The sequence below is a fragment of the Lepisosteus oculatus genome, chromosome 9 (assembly GCF_040954835.1).
Source record: "Lepisosteus oculatus isolate fLepOcu1 chromosome 9, fLepOcu1.hap2, whole genome shotgun sequence".
NCBI classification, from domain to species: domain Eukaryota; kingdom Metazoa; phylum Chordata; class Actinopteri; order Semionotiformes; family Lepisosteidae; genus Lepisosteus; species Lepisosteus oculatus.
Window position 1 is genome coordinate 11,565,337 of NC_090704.1, and position 18,477 is coordinate 11,583,813.

General features: G+C 35.5%; 1 protein-coding gene across 7 annotated transcripts in view; it reads right to left on the reverse strand.

The window, feature by feature from the left end:
- Window positions 1-325: 325 nt before the first annotated feature.
- Window positions 326-18,477, reverse strand: part of ptprc (protein tyrosine phosphatase receptor type C) — a 45,974-nt gene continuing 27,822 nt past the window's right edge. For 6 of the 7 annotated variants that reach the window (XM_015355608.2, XM_015355607.2, XM_015355606.2 and 3 more), the window contains 20 exons: window positions 16,556-16,758; window positions 16,164-16,224; window positions 12,833-12,941; window positions 11,620-11,651; window positions 11,403-11,515; window positions 10,343-10,433; window positions 10,159-10,235; window positions 9,821-9,857; window positions 9,372-9,469; window positions 7,748-7,873; window positions 7,056-7,213; window positions 6,670-6,805; window positions 6,039-6,188; window positions 5,731-5,821; window positions 5,177-5,310; window positions 3,876-4,010; window positions 3,622-3,744; window positions 3,008-3,174; window positions 1,910-2,045; window positions 326-1,691 (listed from right to left, as the gene is read on the reverse strand). In XM_015355608.2, the coding sequence (XP_015211094.1) occupies window positions 1,353-1,691; window positions 1,910-2,045; window positions 3,008-3,174; window positions 3,622-3,744; window positions 3,876-4,010; window positions 5,177-5,310; window positions 5,731-5,821; window positions 6,039-6,188; window positions 6,670-6,805; window positions 7,056-7,213; window positions 7,748-7,873; window positions 9,372-9,469; window positions 9,821-9,857; window positions 10,159-10,235; window positions 10,343-10,433; window positions 11,403-11,515; window positions 11,620-11,651; window positions 12,833-12,941; window positions 16,164-16,224; window positions 16,556-16,758 (2,516 nt within the window). In that variant the 3' untranslated portion in view covers window positions 326-1,352. The remainder of the gene's footprint in view (window positions 1,692-1,909; window positions 2,046-3,007; window positions 3,175-3,621; window positions 3,745-3,875; window positions 4,011-5,176; window positions 5,311-5,730; window positions 5,822-6,038; window positions 6,189-6,669; window positions 6,806-7,055; window positions 7,214-7,747; window positions 7,874-9,371; window positions 9,470-9,820; window positions 9,858-10,158; window positions 10,236-10,342; window positions 10,434-11,402; window positions 11,516-11,619; window positions 11,652-12,832; window positions 12,942-16,163; window positions 16,225-16,555; window positions 16,759-18,477) is intronic. The other variant, XM_015355604.2, reaches the window with a different exon arrangement.

The following is an 18,477-nucleotide window of genomic DNA, read 5'->3' on the forward strand; positions in this document are numbered from 1 at the left end:
AAGCCAGGGTATTTGGTTTAACAATATGGCTGGATATCTCAGTACCTTGCAGACATTGCATAAAATATTACCTGAGACTGTTTATATACAGTACACAGTATATAACATGGTTTAACACAAATGCACGAAATTTTTTTTTGATGCAACATACAGTACATATTCAAGTAAGACAATTCTGCGCATTGGTGATACACGGCTAATACAGTTTGATTTCCATGAACCTTTTCCTGCTGAAATCTGCCTAATATTAGATGAAACTCTGGATATACAAACACAAATTACAAGCATTAATACTTGGAAATAGAAATAAAAACTTACAATACAATAAGTTTAAAGCTATATTTATTTAAAACTCCAATGAAGCTCATTATAACAGGTGTCTAGACTTCATTACAGAACAGCAGCAAAGTACAAGCTGTTTAAAAGCACATTCTTGACAACATTTTGCTTAGTTTAAGCAGGAATTATAACTCAAGTTCATTCTTATTATTGTATAGTTTCGATTGGCATTGTTTCTGACCTAAAGATTTATTTACGATAGAAAATGGTCAACTGAGGCAATCCTGCAATTGCTAAACATAACAAAGTACAAGAATATGGTGAATTTTTAAAATAGTTTTCAAACATTTGAATTACTTCCAGAATTACTTGAATTACCTGCAAAAAAAGAACATAAATTCCATTTTTCTTTGGGTATTCAATGGGATTTCCAACATTAATTTTTTGCTCTTTGCTCACAGGTTCTATAAATTAATTTTCTTCTATTTAGACTTAAACTGGGATGGGTATTTTAAATATTATATGAGGAAACATGCATGTATAAAGCATATAAAAGCTCCCAAAACTACAGATAAAAAGACACACTGGATATAATATATTCCTTATCAATAGACACAATCAAGCAACATTGTGCAAAAGCTTTTTAACAAAGCAAAATTTAGTTTGATATTGATGGTCTAGTAAGCAGAGTAGTGCTAACTTGATGTTAGCCAAAATACTTCCTTCTAAATTAGAAAATTGTAATAGTATAGTATTTAAACTTCAGATTATTGACCGTGTGAAAAATAATGAATGAATATACAAAGTCTTATCAATTACAGTATGTAGTTTGAAGATAATTCAAAGCCCTGTCTGGAGTGTAGTAAAATCAAGGCAGATGTCTTGCTTCTATGACTCTCCACAGCATAACGTTTACAGTACATTCATTTTTTTTCTTATATCTGGAAACATTATCTTTGTCCTCCAATGTCGAAAAATAAAAGATTTGCAAAAAATATTGAAAAAGCTGAAGTACCACATGTACCAAGGAAAAGAATATTTGGAATATAACACAATCACATGCACAGTTCTCTTTATTTGCTCTCAACATTAGGAGTGGGACCATTAGAAGTGCTGTCTTCTGAATCTCCTTCACACACTTTCTCGGTACTAGAGGACTCTTTTGGCACTTCCTGTGATGAGGAGGGCTTTTTCTTTCCTTCAGTGCTGGCAGAGGTAGAATCTGCAGGTTCACTTTCTTTGGAGCTAGCTTTTTGAGGTTTTTCAGTGGACTGGGGCACTGGCTCCTCTACACTCTCCTTTTTGCCTTCATTGACAACCTCCACAGAGTCTGCTGCTCTAGCTGGCTTCACCTCTCCATTCTGGGCTGGGTAGGCACTCGCTATGGCATCATACAGGAACTGGTAATGCTCCTGTTCAGGAAAGCAAACATTAGGATTCAGCGTACAAGAAATTACTCTTGCATATTTTTCACTGCTCTCAGATACAATCTGCAATTTGGCAAATGTTTTACTGTATGAAGCCAAAATGTTTGCAGTTTCACAGGGGGGAATAAACAGTGCAGGTTCAAAACAATAGCACAGTTTTTTCTCAAAAAAGGAAGGACGTTGTTTTTTCTTCTTTTACTTACAAAGGATGAAAGCATCCCTTGTCTTTCTCTGCGTAGATTCTTTACCACCTGGAAAACATCGACCAGATTTTCTGTATCCGCACTGTCCAAGATATTCCACAGTGCACAGAACGTCCCGGTCCGTGTTGACCCATCGCTAGAATAAACAGAATATTAAGCATATGATTAGGTTGGTTTAAATAAGTAAATAAAGTTTAAAATTGTGCAAAAGAACCCTTTGGTCTTTAGAGTTAAAAACAAAAGAACCACCTCAGTTCTTCATGTGTGGATCACATTGCTTTGTAGTGGATAGGTACTGTAGATGCAATGTACTGATTTTCGATCAAATGCAGAAGTAGCAGGCACATGCCAATAATTATTTTTAACATGCTTGGTTTGATGGATTGGTGCCTGTCAATGTGGACAAGACAGTGGGGATTCTCCCAGTGGTGAAACAAGAGGTTGCTACAGTAAATTGGCAGTGGTATAGGAGAGAGCAGAGGGGTGCTATTGCAAAGAATACAAGGGAATAGGTGTCCAGTGGCCTAAAGTCATACTCCAGCCAGATGATTGACAGGAATTGAGACTTATCACCTTTAAAACATTCATTACGAATTCCACTAAAAAATCAAAACTGATCTAACATGTTGCTTTTTGAGTACTTCAGACTCATATGCTTAAACACATTTAAACAAGTGCTCTCTGTGTGGTATTCCATCCATTTTTCTGTTTTCTAATTGGCTTAATTAAATTCAGGGTCACTGGGTGGCAGAGCCTATTCTGGCAACTAGCATGCGCAAGATGGGATATTCAAGATGGGACGCCAGTCCATCTCTGGGTAGGCAGACACAAACTCAGACACATAGACCAGGGCCAGCTTTCCCAGAAGCCAATTCAATAGGATAACTTGCTTAATTAATGGAGGTGAAACAGTGTTGATGACATACCATGTGAACTGCCTACACATACTGTGCTGCCCGTATGCTGAACATTCACTGGTACAGTGGTTCGTGTCATAAATGGCATTCACTTTAACATCTGCACAACAGTTTTGTGTCCTCTGTTTCACGCATTCCCTTTATTCAAAGTAGCTGTCACACAAATTCAATTGTCACTCACTTGCAGTGAACAACAACAGGCACACTCTTGTTGTCCTTGCCAGATTTCTGGGGAATCTTTTGCTTTATGCTCCTTATCAAAGCAATAAGATCCTGTGGATTCTCTGGAAGGTCTCGCCCACTCCACTTCTGGAAATGATACTGGTAGATCCTACGGCTCTCTTTCCTCTAAAAAGGCAGAAAATTTAAAAACAAAACACATACAAATCGGTGATAAGATTGCACCTTTTCAGTTCTGTGTATTGGTCTTATTCATTATAGAAATTATGAGCAACGTCTGGGACAATAACAAAAGAATTAACACTTCACATCTCAGAACATTACAATAAACAATTAGTAACCTTTTGTCTTTGTCTTCCTTTTGAATAGGAAGGATGCTCATCCTTTGTAATAAAGGGAGTCTAACTACTTTAGTCTAAAATTGTCAAGTCTAAAATTAGACTTTACAAAAAGTTATGCAGATATAACTGGATTTTTTGGGGTGGTTAACTGATTTTAAGGTCATACAAACTCATATTAAAAGGTTTTAGTTCTCCTGAAAACAGTTAATGTTTTTTTTCCTATATTTCTCATCTTCTCCTCCCTTCTTAATTGTAACCACTATATCAGAATTACCTTTGTGTGTTTTATTTCAATAGATCGGATGATGTATTCCGGACAGACGTTGTAGTCCACCACTCCAACTTCGATTTCATCATATAACTTCTTTTCATCATGCCAGTATTTCGAACAGAAATCCTAAAAAATGTATCCGAAAAAAACAAGATCACATAAGAGACATGCATGTGTTCACAACATAACACAGTATATTTGTCCTGCTAAATATATTGAGATCCTTTAAACTAGTTTCCATTTTAGTAGGGACAAACCTTATCTCCCTCTGTACATTCTGTGAGCATCACAATAATCTTGATTTTTTTCTGGAAGACCATCTGCCAAAAGTCTGCAATGGTATCTGGAAGAGGTCCCTGGGCAGCAATCAGGCTTCTCTGACCCCAGTAGCCCTGAAAAAGTATAACAACAGAGTATTTTTAAAGTATGAGACAACTATAAGCTTTCCCACTAATAATTATTTATGTTCTTGTCCTAATCTAACTTGTGCTCTGTCCTATAGGGAAGATGTGAAAAGGTGTTGGAAAGAATAATCTGAACTCAGCCATCCTGGGATTTGTCATAGAAATTAGGGCCTTCAGTGTTTAAATGTGCAATGTGGAGTTTTGACATACAGTACATTTTCAGAAGAATGTCAAATTCTAATCTTCTGATTTCTAGTCTCCTAAATATATTGCATTCTAATTACACCTTTTGCAAATATTTTGGTGCACCCTTCCCTTCTCCCAATCTTCACTCTTGCAGCAGCTACCTGGCCTGGCTCATTTCTAGTGATGTCATGTTGTGGACCCATCACCCTGGGACTTTCTCTCAAGTAGTTGTTCCCTCAGTCAGGCGAATTCCACCAAATAAACTTTGAATGAGTTTTGTCTCTGCGTCATATTAGTTAGGATTTGACTGAACTATTGTCGAAATTTTGAAAATGTATGCCTACCACACTCAGTCAAAGGTGCTTTCTGGCTCACAATGTAAAATTGTGTTCTAAAATGAATTTTGATCATTTTCAATTAATGACTTCCCCATCTGAGAGAAAGGTCACAATTAACCATATATATTATAACTATTTTCCATGCAATACATAATATTTAACATCTGAAATACAAAATACTCTTTCAAAGGAAGTCCCTGATGCATAATTCATTCCTTAGTTTCTTTAAGTAACTTTGGCTAATTCTAATGAATAAATATTTGAGATGCAATAAATTTATTTTAAATCTATACAGGCTTTCGCTCAAAGGTCTTGAGTCTCACTGCCTGCAGATTCACCCAGCTCAGCAATAAAGCAGGAGGGAGCTCAGGACTAAAAGCAAGGACCTGAAGACAGGAGAGGAGGGAAATTCTAGATTAAAATTTGTTTTAATTTTAATTATTATTAGGGGTAAAAATTGCAGTAGTGAAAAACCCTGCTTGTGAGTAAATGACTGGGAAACCAAGTTAGCCATATACCCATTCCCCCTAGGTGTTATTATATTGCTTATTAAATGACAGATTGACTACAGACATCAAAATCTATTTTCTGGGTTTGTTTTTACAATATAACATGGACTCCAACACATACATCCATAAAAGATGCATTGATGTATTTGGTCGAATCTTCATCATCATCATCAGATGAGTCCTCAGTGTCCTCCTCGTGTTCACTCTCCTGGCTTTTTTCATCTTCCAACTTAATAGGCACTCTGTTGTAGTCATCTGCAGCATAGCATTATAGTAGAAGATACATTTGTAAGCATGAAAACCATTAAACCCTTAGCATTATAGGCATAAACAGTAGTATACTGTGCAGATTAAAGAATCATTACAAATTCTGTATAGCTAATCTATGATTACAAAATTCTTTTTGGGATCGTTCTCTTAATAGTGCTTTTTAAGTTGTTTGTAATTGAGAAAATTACACTTTCTATATGTAACATTAGTTTTTTAATGTTGCTCTAAGTTGGACTATGATATCAAGAAATGTGTTTTGCTCCTACTGTGGGTTAAAGAAGTTAGAAGGATAAAGGTTTATACCTAGGGCCTTTCATATCTTACACATGTACTTTGACTAATGTCAAATATAAATTGGATACATGTGAGATAACCAGCACATTATAATTGTGATACTGTACTCACATGGGATAGCATTGGAATATCTGTTCTTCTTCTTATTCTCTTCATTTGTGCCTGTATTTTGGACCCTCCAGTTTCTATATTTCGGAAGTCTCTGAAATAGGATAATACAGCTTTGATTAATGTAACCGACCTTTGAATCAAAATGAGCATTTCCTTTTCTGTCAAAATGAGCAAAAGCCATTAGCAACCACTGATTGTTCATGTTCACTGATATAATCATTTTGCACATCCATATTTTTGGCAATGCATAGGAGTACGTATTTGGAATGGAGTCTTTTGAGAATTCTTCAGAAACTAGAGAAAATCACCTGGAATTCACCCTCCAGCAGAGTCGGATCTGAGGGTGGGTCTTTCTTCTTCAAGTTGTTCAGTGTGGAGTGCAGCTCAGAAAGGGGGATTTCCGTCTCTCCAAATTGGTTGTGTTCAATCAGGGCCTGGTGGATTAGTATGTACTGAGCCTGTGAAGAAATACGGAAATGGTTGTATCAACTGTATCCACTGAATATTGCGACAAGAACAAGGGTGAAGCTTGATTTTGAGCAATGCACTTTTTTTACCACTACTTTGATATGTGTATTCCTCCAAGTAACTCTTGTATCAGGGTGGAGCGGTGGCTCTGTGCCTGCGGCTGGAAGGTTGCCGGTTCAAATCCTGCAGCTGGCAGAGGAATCCTGTTCTGTTGGGCTCCTGAGCAAGGCCCTTAACCCCAGGGGTGCTGTACATTGGCTGACCCTGTGCTCTGACCCCAGGCTCTCTCCCCCTGTCTGTGTGTCTGTGTGTCTCATGGAGAGTAAGCTGGGGTAATTGAAAAGATGAATTCCTAATGCAAGAAATTGTATAGGGCTAATAAACTGATGTTATGTTATTTAGGGGGAGACATGGAGTGAGATAAGCTGTTGCATGCAATTGTATTTCAAAATCACATTTTGAAATTCTCACCTCGACTTGCACCATGAGGCAGCGCTGACGCCGCAGTTTGACCACATATCCATAAATGTCCACTCTCCCCTCAGCCTCTAAGCCTTCCATCATAGCATCAATGCCAATATATGTGCCAGTACGGCCAACACCAGCACTGCAGAGAAAGACGAGGTTACCAATGACCAAAAGATCAAATTTCAATAAAAAATAATGGGTTTCTACCAATACAAAATCTTTCTTTCTTGTTTTTATTGCAGTTCTAAAAGACTTCTTCTCAAGGAAAGGCGATATGCATATTGGGACTCAGTCCAAGCAGAATTTCAAACAATGCACAGGCCTTCTAGAAGTGGTCAGTGCATTAATTTTTCGCATTGTTGGTAACGCTGTAAAATGTTTTTTCATACCTGCAGTGGACGACTATGGGACCACTGAAAAAATTGTTGAAAGCATTAACACGTCTCCGCAGCTTCAGCAGAAGATGGGGGTCACCAGGTACCCCATGGTCAGGCCAGCTAGTAAACTGGATGTGAGTCACTGCTCTCTCTGAGTTCTTCTCCTTCCTCTGTAAACATATCAGGAGGTCTTGTAATAATCTGTTTTTAATAGTTCTACATGTTTCCATGAAGCACATGCATTGTGCCAATTAGTTTGGGTTGTATCAGTTCAATTCATGTGAAAACAATTAGAATTGTATATTCATTCCTAGGTTGATTCTTTGTGTCATAGATCTAACATTTGTTAAGAAATGTATGCAGGTCAGCTTTAAATAGAAATGTAACTGATTTCATAATCACTTAATTCCAAAGTAATTGTTATGGTCCAGTAATTCAAATGTTTATATTGCCATTGAGATCATAGACCCTCACATTCAAAAGTGCATTGTTTAACCGAATGCAAATTAGGATAGGACAGCAACTCTTAAAGCAACACTACTATCTGGAAATTCTTGTGAAAGTTAAAATAATAATAGGAGATTTATTACATTTTAAAATAAGAATCCTCAAGTAAACTCAAATAAAGTGAAATTCACACAATGGTTAAGAGAACATAATATCACATACATGATACTGACATTCTAAGAAAGAACCAAACTCACGTTTGTAACATTCAGGTTTCGAATAATGTAATCTGGGCACTGGTTTTCTCCGTTAATCTTCACTGCAAAATCCCCGAAGATCTCAGCTTCCCTGTCCATTGATGGCCAATACTGAGCACATTTGTTCTAGATAAAGACAACATACAGTATGACTTCATTAGGCTGTGTATATTTACTTTTGGTACCTTATTTCTTTTAATACTGTGTTCATATAAAGCTTATATTGATTAGTATATATCAATATATATATGATACTGATATCATACTGATAAGTATACTGTATATTAGCGTACCTAAACATATACTATTTATAAATAGTCTGATAACAACAAAGTGTTAGTCCCTCCAACACAATGGTCACATTTTGTAAGTATGTGTGTTTTATTTGTTTTCCTTATAAACTATTTTTTTGTTTTACTTTTTGTTTTTTATCACCCAGGCCATTTACAGACATGATCTGGGTCACACTTGGTAATTGAAGTATCTATCAATGAAGTAAATAAAACAACAGATTAGTAAAAGATAACTACAAAAATAAACCTTAAAATAAAATAATGTTCAGGATATGGACAATGTGTTTTCTTATTAATTTATTGATTTGGTTTCCTTAAAAATACAGTAGTTATTTTTTGTCTAATCATGTCTAACATTGAACTAACCTAAGCATAAGTTTCAGAGGTTCAATGCATTAAAGAACAATGTTCTTACACTAAACATGGTTATATTAAGGGTATTAAAGTGTTTTAAAGGCACATAGACAAATACAACAAACAAAGATAAGGAATCTATCTTTAAGGGATAAGGCATAATGCCTGTAAAGTATTCTGATATAAGGCATTTTTCTGTGGGAGCTGGTCCTGTGATTGGAATAGAGAATCATGGATCTTGTGCACAATCCAGGGAAATAGCGAGTCTGCTATTCTGGATGACACACAAATCAATAATAATAATAATAATAATAATAATAATAATAATAATAATAATAATAATGAGGGCACCCCACACCATGACCGATACGCATACTCTATATCATGTTTTCAACAAGATTTATATGACATGGCCCTGCCTATCTGAGGCATCATCAAGACATAATATGAACTTTCAGCAAAGAGGACTCATTTCCAGTTTCTGTTACAGTATGTCAGATATGATTCCTAATATTAAAAATGCTTCCTGCATTCTTGAATATAGATTGAGCTTTTAGCAGGCAATTTACTAGCCCATGCAGCCCAAAGTGAACTGACTAAGATTTCTAGACTAAGACTGAGATAATCCATTAAGATTTTATGGACTATCCACAGAAACTCTTGGATCTGATTTAGTTTGACTAAAGCTCTGAGGGGGTTATGATTTGTTTGGGATCTTCCACCCACTTTCTGATGTATCATAACCATGGCACTGTACAGTATTTTACTGCCTCCACCTGTAGGAAACCACACTATGGACAAATTTAAGAACTATTAAAAATGAGTGCATTCATGTGGAGATAAAAAAAATCACAATGTTCAGTGTATTATACACCATAAACAACAAATATCAGTGTATTATACATCATACATAACAAATAATCAGTCAATTAGATTTGCCTGTACCAGTATACTGTACCAAGAAAATCATTATTTACCCTGTTTCCTTCCTCACAGCGGGTTACCATCACAATAATAGAGCACTGCTGTTCCCAAATCATTCTCCAGAAATCATTAACTGTCTCATCCTTTGGCCCTAAAAGGGACAATATAAAGAATGTCAGTTACAGTAAAACTATAGTACAGAAGGTAAATTGACAAAACACATTGGAATTGTTGTAAAATAGCTTCAATATGGTTTATTGAAAAGGTTTTTATTTTTTACAATCACATAAACAAACATCAGTTTCTAAAACCTAGAATTCTATCTCACATTAAAAATAGTGTACTGTTATTTAATTTGTACTGTGAATGTAGAAAAGTTTTCTTGAGGAGTTAGACTTGTTTTTTTTTGTATAAATGACAACATTCTGGTCTACTTTTTCTTGACTTGGTCTGAAACGTTTTAACCATGCACAAAGTAAATGTAACAAAAGAAAAATCAAACCTTGTGCAGCAATGTACTTCCTTGGTTCTTTATAACCCTGTAAAAAATATGTTTGATAATTTTTAATATTATACATTATACATATTATACATTATACAAGTTAATAATACAGTACATGCATAAAACAGAAACTCTTATGCTGTTAGTCTAAAAACATAAAATTAATCTGTGAAAAGCTAATACAGTATGCATATGTTTTTAGATGTTTAAGTAATCATTAGTGCTGATTACAAGTTAACCAGATCATTGCTAAAATCTTAATTCAGAAAAAAACTTTAAATCACTTTAAATAATTATTAAGCTATAAGAATATTTCAGAATAAACTGTCATTACTTACATCTATAAAGCTTGCATTGATATAGTCAGAACCTACTTCTCCATTTATCATGGAAAGCTGGACACGGTTGTAATCATCTGTCAAATGAATAAACGTTAGCCATCTTAAAAATAAAACATTTTCTTATAAAATGCTGTATTCAATAAATTTCTGCTAGGGAGCCGAGAAAGTTGGCAGGACTTACATGGCAGGATATCAACATAACGGTTCTTATTCTGGTTGCAAGCTTTCCTGGCATCCTTGACAGCGAATTTGCTGAAAACTCTTGGAATGCTCTGGAAATAAAATTGTACTTTTACCAAATATGCACACATGGTTTATGCACTATATGCACTACATGGTTTCCATGTAGATTATTGTAGCACTGTGCTACAATAGAAAATGCAATTTAATACATCCACTTCTTAAATGATGTTTGTCTTCTAGATGTAGGGTATTTGATTTTATATGCTTCCATAGCTCGCCATTAGAGCACTTTAGTATCAAATGGCTCTTTCATTCCTGACAATTAATTTCCTTGTCGTATTGCAAGTATTGCAATGGACTGAATGGGAAGAGTCATATCTCTGTGAATGTCAGCTTGCCCTCCCGTGTATTCATGCAATCTGATTCAGCCACTTGGGCTGTCCGTACACAGTATGGGTGGTTGTCAGTACCACCTGCCTCTGATTGATGGGCACGTAACTAGTTAACATCTACAGTATTTAAGTCCTGACTACCCCTGCTCTAGCATTCTGTCAATGTGGGTTTCCCTCTAAGAGTCCTGCTAGTTGTATTTTTGTTCATTGTCTCTTTGCCTTGTCAGCTTGTTGCAAACGACCCTCTGCCTTGTTTCCTGACCATGTTCCTGGATCCTCCCAGGCTTTGTCTGCTTTGAGGTTACCCGGCTACGAACTTGCCCTGTCTGACTTTGTATTTTTGGAAACTCTGATTCCTGCTCCCTGTTCATCTCCACCTTCATCTAAACTCTCTGTGTACCAATCAGTCCAAGTGATCCAGCACCTTGCGCCAATGTCAGTAGTTGACATACGTGTTGTCAAGATCAATGCGATTTCTACAGTATAAAATACATGCAAACATGCAAGACTGACAAATTTCAATCAGTTGTGTGATTTTGTAATTGTATTTATGTAAATGTTTTTTGCGAGATCAGTATTTTATTTGTAATTACATTTCATGTACTAAACAGCCCTCCTTCAGCTAAGCAATACATTTTATTGGTTACAGAAGGAAAATGCAATTACCTGAAATTCCGCCAGGAAGAGTCTTCCCTCATCTGCGACCTTCCTTTTATAAGTGTCCAGCAAGTGCTCTGCAGATATGGGCTCAACATTCAAGAGCTGTGCTTCATCTTCTGCTGATGTTACAGAAAGTACAAAATTAGAACAGAAAATAAGAAAAAATATAAAATAATAAATGCATACCAGACATAAATGGGAGTTTATGAAGAAAAGCACTTACGAGTGATGAGTTCTAAGGTTTCCTCATTGTTGCTGTAAAACAAAGAACAGCATGAGCAGTTGAAAATAAATTTGTGATTTTGCATCTTTACAAAAATGAAATGGCTAAAACATTCAGAACCTGTGATAGGCAGGAAACATTTATTGTTGTCTTAAAATACCACTATGTAGAAATCCCTTGGGGCTTTTCATGTTACCAAAAAAATAATTATTCAGTAATGGGTTTCATATATTTTATAGCTTATACAGTATACAGTAGTTCTACAGTATATCAGAATTTACAATAGGAAATAATATAAATGTATGGCATTTGCTTTGAATTATAAATCAATACAAAAAGCTTTAGGTGCATCACAAAGCAAGTAAAATATAGTGACTTAGATGAGACAAAAAATAGCCGAACTATCTTAAGAGTGGTTTAACTTGTTTCCTGTCTATAAACATTAAATAATAACAGTAAATTCTTGACACTATCTTAGAACATCTGGTCCAGGTCAGTATTTGCTTATTTTAGGATTAATGGCTACTTGACTACCACAAGACTGAGACCAAAATTGTGTCATTTTGCAGTATATGGAAGCAAAAGTTTTTAACTGTGCAGACGTTTACTGCACAACACCATTACACAGAGCATTGAAACAGTATTAACTCCCTCAAATGATTCCTCATCTTACAAATAATGTGTTTTTCATCAAAATTTGAATACTTAAGCTAAACACTTTTATTGGTAAAACAAGTTAAAAGATAGCGAAAAAAAAGGTTGATTGTACAGTAACTATTCACCACCTTGAATCATTACTTGGTGGAAGCAAATTCCCGAGTGATTACAATTGCTAGTTTACTTTATCTCGAAACCATCACCAAGCAACAATGTTAACAATGTCTTAACCTATCAAGAATATTAGAATGGTTACAAACAAGGTTGCAACAATTTCCTGTAACCAATCATGTTGAATGAACAGCTAATCAGTATTTCTGATGTGAGTGGAATAGAACCAATCTTCTCTCATTTAACTGCAAGTACTGCAGCTGTATTATCCAAGAGTGTTTACATTTCCAACAGTAAACATACAGTAGTTTTGGAATCCCTAGACATTACAGGGCTGTTGAATCGTAGTGAATTTAAATCCATTGTTAATTTTCTAAATTATTTATCTTCAAATATTTGCTGTATCTCTGCTTTTCTTTCAAAGAAAACCCAGAAAGCCACTTACTTAGAGTTCCTTTTCTGCAGCAAATAAATTTTATAAAGAACAAAAAGAAGAGCTACAGAAGTCACAATGATAAGGAATGCCAGGAATCCTATGAGAGCTTTGTCATTATCTGAAAAACAAAATACAAGAAACTGAAACAAACCTTTTTTAGTGAAAGTTTGAATAACAAATAAGGATTCTGATCCTTAGTCCACAGAAAACTGACCTGAATAGGCATGAACCTGTACTAAACGTATGCACAAATGTCTGTGATTTAGATTCAAGAGTTACACTGTTAACATAAAATTGACATTCAAAATACAATGACTAATATTAGCAGGTTAAAAGAAGGTATGTTATTGTAAAATAAACAACAAAAACATAGAAAACTTATTTTAAATTGTATGCTTTATTATTGTATAATGTAAATGATTTATTTTGAATTAAGGATTGCATCTCTTGTTTTTTATAAGTTGTCAGAATAGATAATTTATCTATTGAACAGGAATGACATGAAGGCATTACAGTTTCTGTCTGTAGGGACTATGTAATGTCTGCAACTACTAAACAGCTACACCAAATACATGTTGAATAAAACATACGAATGATCACCAAATAAATGTTGAAAAAAACAGACAAATGATCAGAGTACAAACTCCACTCCACACAACACACCAAGACCCGATTTGAACACAGGACCCCAGCACTACAGAGCAGCAATACTTTCTATTGTGCCACCAGTCTGCCCTTTTTTGTAAAAAAAAGAGTACTGAGTGTTTTTGTGTAACTATTTATTACAGTATAAGCCAAACTTAATAAACTACAGTTCAGTAAATCTATACTGGATAAAGGCTGGTAAAAGCAAAATAGGACACAAGGATTAAACCCTTTCCTCCACGTCTGTAGTTTCTTCATCTGTGGTTTCGTGTACGTGTGGTGTCAGTACAAGTCTTGCCTGTGAGGTATTCTTAAACTTCTAGAACATTGTCAGAGGCCAATGCTTCTCAGAGTATCTCTGAGGCTTAGTTCAAAATTTGTTAAAAATAATTTCCTTACATTTACTCTTCATCACTTCCTGTTTCTCAATTCACTTACATCCGAACGTCAATGCTGAGCTAAGACAGACAGAAAGACCCGGAAATATATAGTCCCAGAGAGAGAGAGAAACACCGGAAGGACAGCAAAGAACCGCAAATGAGAGATAGGACAGAGAAGGAGTGCCCTTTGGCTGCAGAGGACGTGACACCATCAATGGTTACTCAGACAGGTCTATTCAAGCATGTGTTCATTTTGGCTTCATGCTTCCTTCCCATGATAACTACGTCATGTGCATGGGAAAAAAAGCATGTTCTGAGAGCACTGGATGGCAGTTCTACCTGCAAGCCATTCCAAGAGCAGGTGGAGAGATGGGCTTCCACTGGCAAAGTACCATTTTTAAGTGTTTCTGTGGACTCCATGTCCTATCACAGTGAGAAAAGCTCCTCCTGTAATTTAATGCTTTTGCATCAGTCTGGAGGTCCTCACAATACATCTTCCCCACACCTCCTCCAGAGGTTTCCTACTACACTGTACTGAAAGCAGACACCTCAGACAGGTCTGTGTGTTGATATCACCATTGTCGCTTTTCTCAATCCCTCAGATACAGGCAACTCACAACTTGCCCATAGCAAAGACGTGCTAAGAGAGTCCACTCATTCATCATCCAACAGGGTTCACCATCATCCACATTGATGATTAAGATCACTGTTTTGCCTGAATACTGAAACTGCTGATGTCCTACCATCCTGGTCTCTATGCACAACAGTTGAATAGACTGACACAAAGATCAGATGAATACTGAAAGATCTTGCAGTCACTGACAACATTCACTGCTCTTCCCTTCTCCTTCAGATTTGCATTACCATTGTTCATGAATGATAATGCATGGTTAGTGACAGAGATGCTAATTCTCCGATGAGGGAGATGAGTTTGTCTTCTGGATAAGGATCTTTCCAAGGCTTTTGAAGACCCAGTACCATTACTCCCTATGATGTATTTCTATCACTGGTGCATGGATGTCTAGAAGAGAGCCATAGGCCATAAGCATCTGGACATGATTTTAAAAGTCACAGGGCATGGTTAATAACCCAAAAAGATGACCAACCAATCAGGGACATGCAGGATGTGAAGACACACTCCTCCTGGTGAATTGTTAACCAAGCAACAAATGTATTTTCTGCAGTTAAAAAGTGGTACACATCAGTCTTAACTCTGCTTCTCTCTGTTGAACCAGCTTGGCTGGCTAACAACAGAAACACATTATTACTGTACCACCCCTGTTGTCTAAACTTTGTGACTTAAGATTTATCCTGAAGCCCTGAATTGGAGAGTTAGCCCGTATGCAAAGAGAGTTCTTCCTGACCCTTCCTAGCCTGCAGCAAGGACCTCACGACAAGCTAGCTGCCACTGTGCGACCATTTGATCACTGAAGGAATACAGATGGACTTTGATCAACATGCCTGAATTTCTCATTGTTCGGTAGTAGGGAGCAAACTGAGTTTCTCTTCTTTTTGTGTGACTCATCCTGACTGAGCATCCACCAGCCTGTACACAGACTGTGTCCCAGTTAACATGGACATTCCACTGGAGAAAAATGACTGCTAGTGCAAGGCCACAGCAGGATTATTTACATAAACCCTAAACTGTCTTTCCTGACACAGAATAGGCAGTCAAATGTCTTGTCCGACTAATGTCCAATTCATAGCAGGAATGGCTATTTAACTGTTTTTGACTTAATTGCTTAATGAAAAGGTAGTACAGTATGATTCCGTTACAAAGAATGTGTTATTACACTTTTTTTTCAATGTTACTTGTATTTTTATTATTTTAAAACAATCAAAAGTCCATTTTCTGCATATTTTTAGTTTGATATCAAATATAAATAATGGAAAAAATGTCCCACAGTCTTCCTATAGTTCGTTAAATAGACTAATGTAAAATAGAAGACAAAATATTTTATTTAGTACCAGCTGAAAACCAACAATACCTCTGCCATGAATATCAATACCTATCATTACCTCTGCCATTTATAGCCAAATAATATGGGCTTGGACTTTTATTTTCAACTACATACCATCCTCTAAACTACAAGGCTTGTTAAGGTATCTTAATATTAATTTATTAATCTGTTAAGTAATGTAGTTCTCTTAATTGTAATATCTGCTTCCTAATATAGAAATACTATATATTTATAACATATACTATATATTTATAAACTACAGAAATGTAAAGTCTCATTTTAAACAAAATAACAGCATTTTGGAACAAAGCATAAAGTGTGTTCATTGCTTAAGATGAGTAAAGAAAAACTTACATTTTGTGTGTATTGAATAAAATGATTTTTGACCTTCATTCTTCGTGTTATTAGCCCAAATCTAAAATAAATATAATGAAATAAAGAAATTCATGAATACACACATAATAGACTATTCTCAATTACATATGATCACGTACCAATACTTTATATAAAATATTATATAAATTAACATTATATATTTCCACAGTAATTCAGCACTGATTGTAAAAAGAAGTTACTTTTTAGCAGTGATTAGTGCCTTTATTAAACAGTTTAAGGACCCTGACAAAAACACAAAAAAACAGAAATCTAATCATTGCTTACTTACATCATCATCGATATTTTGATAATGAAATGTGTGTACATGTACAGAAAAGGACTTAGAAGAGTTTGAAAATAGACTCACTTACCACAAATGTATAATTTGTGAGATAATCCAGATCATCAAAAACAAAGTCACAATTTTTACTTTTTTGGGCTGTATAATCTTTATCTTTTATTTGTGCCTTAAAAAACCCACTTGGTCCATTAAATGTGACCGGTTTATCGCAGGTTATTTTCACTGTATTGTGGGGATTCACTTTTCCTTGTATGTTTTGCACTTTTTGGGGGGCTGTGAAAAGAAACCATTACTAGAATACAAAATCATTTAAAATTACCAAAAATAGACATCAATCAATAAGTGAGCAGTACTGCACAAAAAAATGTTGGATTTATATTACTGTGGATTTATATTAAGAGTTGTCCTTCATCAAAATGTTCACTCCTCCTTTTACTGTTAACAATGCCTCCTGCATACACATCAAACAGTCTTCCTCTCCCCTTTACAGCTTGTCCTTGGTTTGTTTTGCCTATTCAGCCCTGAACACTGTGAACTTATTTGGAGGATAGATTGATGCTATTTTAAAGTGGCTGTAGTGGTTTTCTAAATAGTCCACTCTTTAAATACCTTTTAAACCTTCATATATTTTTAACATAAGTAAAAAAATGTGTTAATTGTATGATGTGATTCCCTTTCTACATTGTTTCCAGTGTCATTAAATGAAAAGGCTGGCTTCTGATGTTGAATCATAAACATTTCAACACATTTTATGAACTGCATGAATTACTGATTGTGTACACAATATTACAATATTAGTTTATTAACACAGCATGTGTTATTATGGACTGAACAGTGTAAATTCACAGTAAGAAAATATTTTCTACCAAGATTTTGCTTTGTTGGTAGCCAGCCTAAAACAATCATTCCATCTAATATTTTTTTTTTACAATTTTCACTACTGTATGTGTCTTAAAAGTGTCTTTGTTAAGATTATGGGCTAATCTTTTTTTGATTTGATGAAAAAATAAGTAATTCTTCTTAGTTGAGGTTTTCCTACAAAAAAGCTATTTGAAGAAAAGAAACTCAAAATACTATACTATACTATACTATACTCTTATCAAGCTGAATCGGTGTGGATGGATTACATTAAAACAGTTATAATCCACCAGCCTCTGGGGTACTGCATGTACACTGGAAATGTTTTAATATATAATATATATTAAGATATAATATAAAGTTTAATTAACAACTTCCTACTCTGACAAATCCAATAGCTTAAAGGCCACAGTGAGCATTTTTCTCCTTCGAATATTCTCTTAGCTGCACCTCTACCTGTTACCTGTATGAGGATCATGAAGATTCCTTTAAAGTGTTCAAACTGTCAAATTTAAAAAGAATCCTGTTTACTTTTAACGGTTTGCTGTACTGCGCTAAATGTTTGTTTTTTTTCCATCTATGTAGTTTAAGGTTTAAACTCTATTGGTTATTTGAAAATCTTTTCCCGGAATTACACTAACATACTGTATTCTTTTTTCTTTTGTGTGGGAACTTGCAATATGAATACATGCTTTAATCACAATTTTATGATTGTTTCAATTTAGGCATGGTAATCCACTTGTGTGTGCACTGACTAGCTCTGTTGGTAGAGCATGAGACTCATTATCTCAGGATAGTGGGTTTGTGTCCCACGTCAGGCATAAGGTTCTCCAATAACCCATACTGGGCAGCAGCAGTGTGGGGTGATGTTGGCGGTGGAGGATCATGTTTCCATGACAATAGCAACAACACTATCACGATCCTGCACAGATGAAAGGCCGGGCAACCTACTGCTGTATCTTGCCATGAAAACTCTTTGGATAGTGACGGGGGAACAATACCTAGGGTCTCCATAAATCAACACTGACTTGATGACACTCAACAGCAACAACAATCCACTTACAGTATGTATTAATTCTCTGCAGTGCCGTGGAAAATCATTGCAATGGTACAGTAGTAAGCTTATTTGACAGA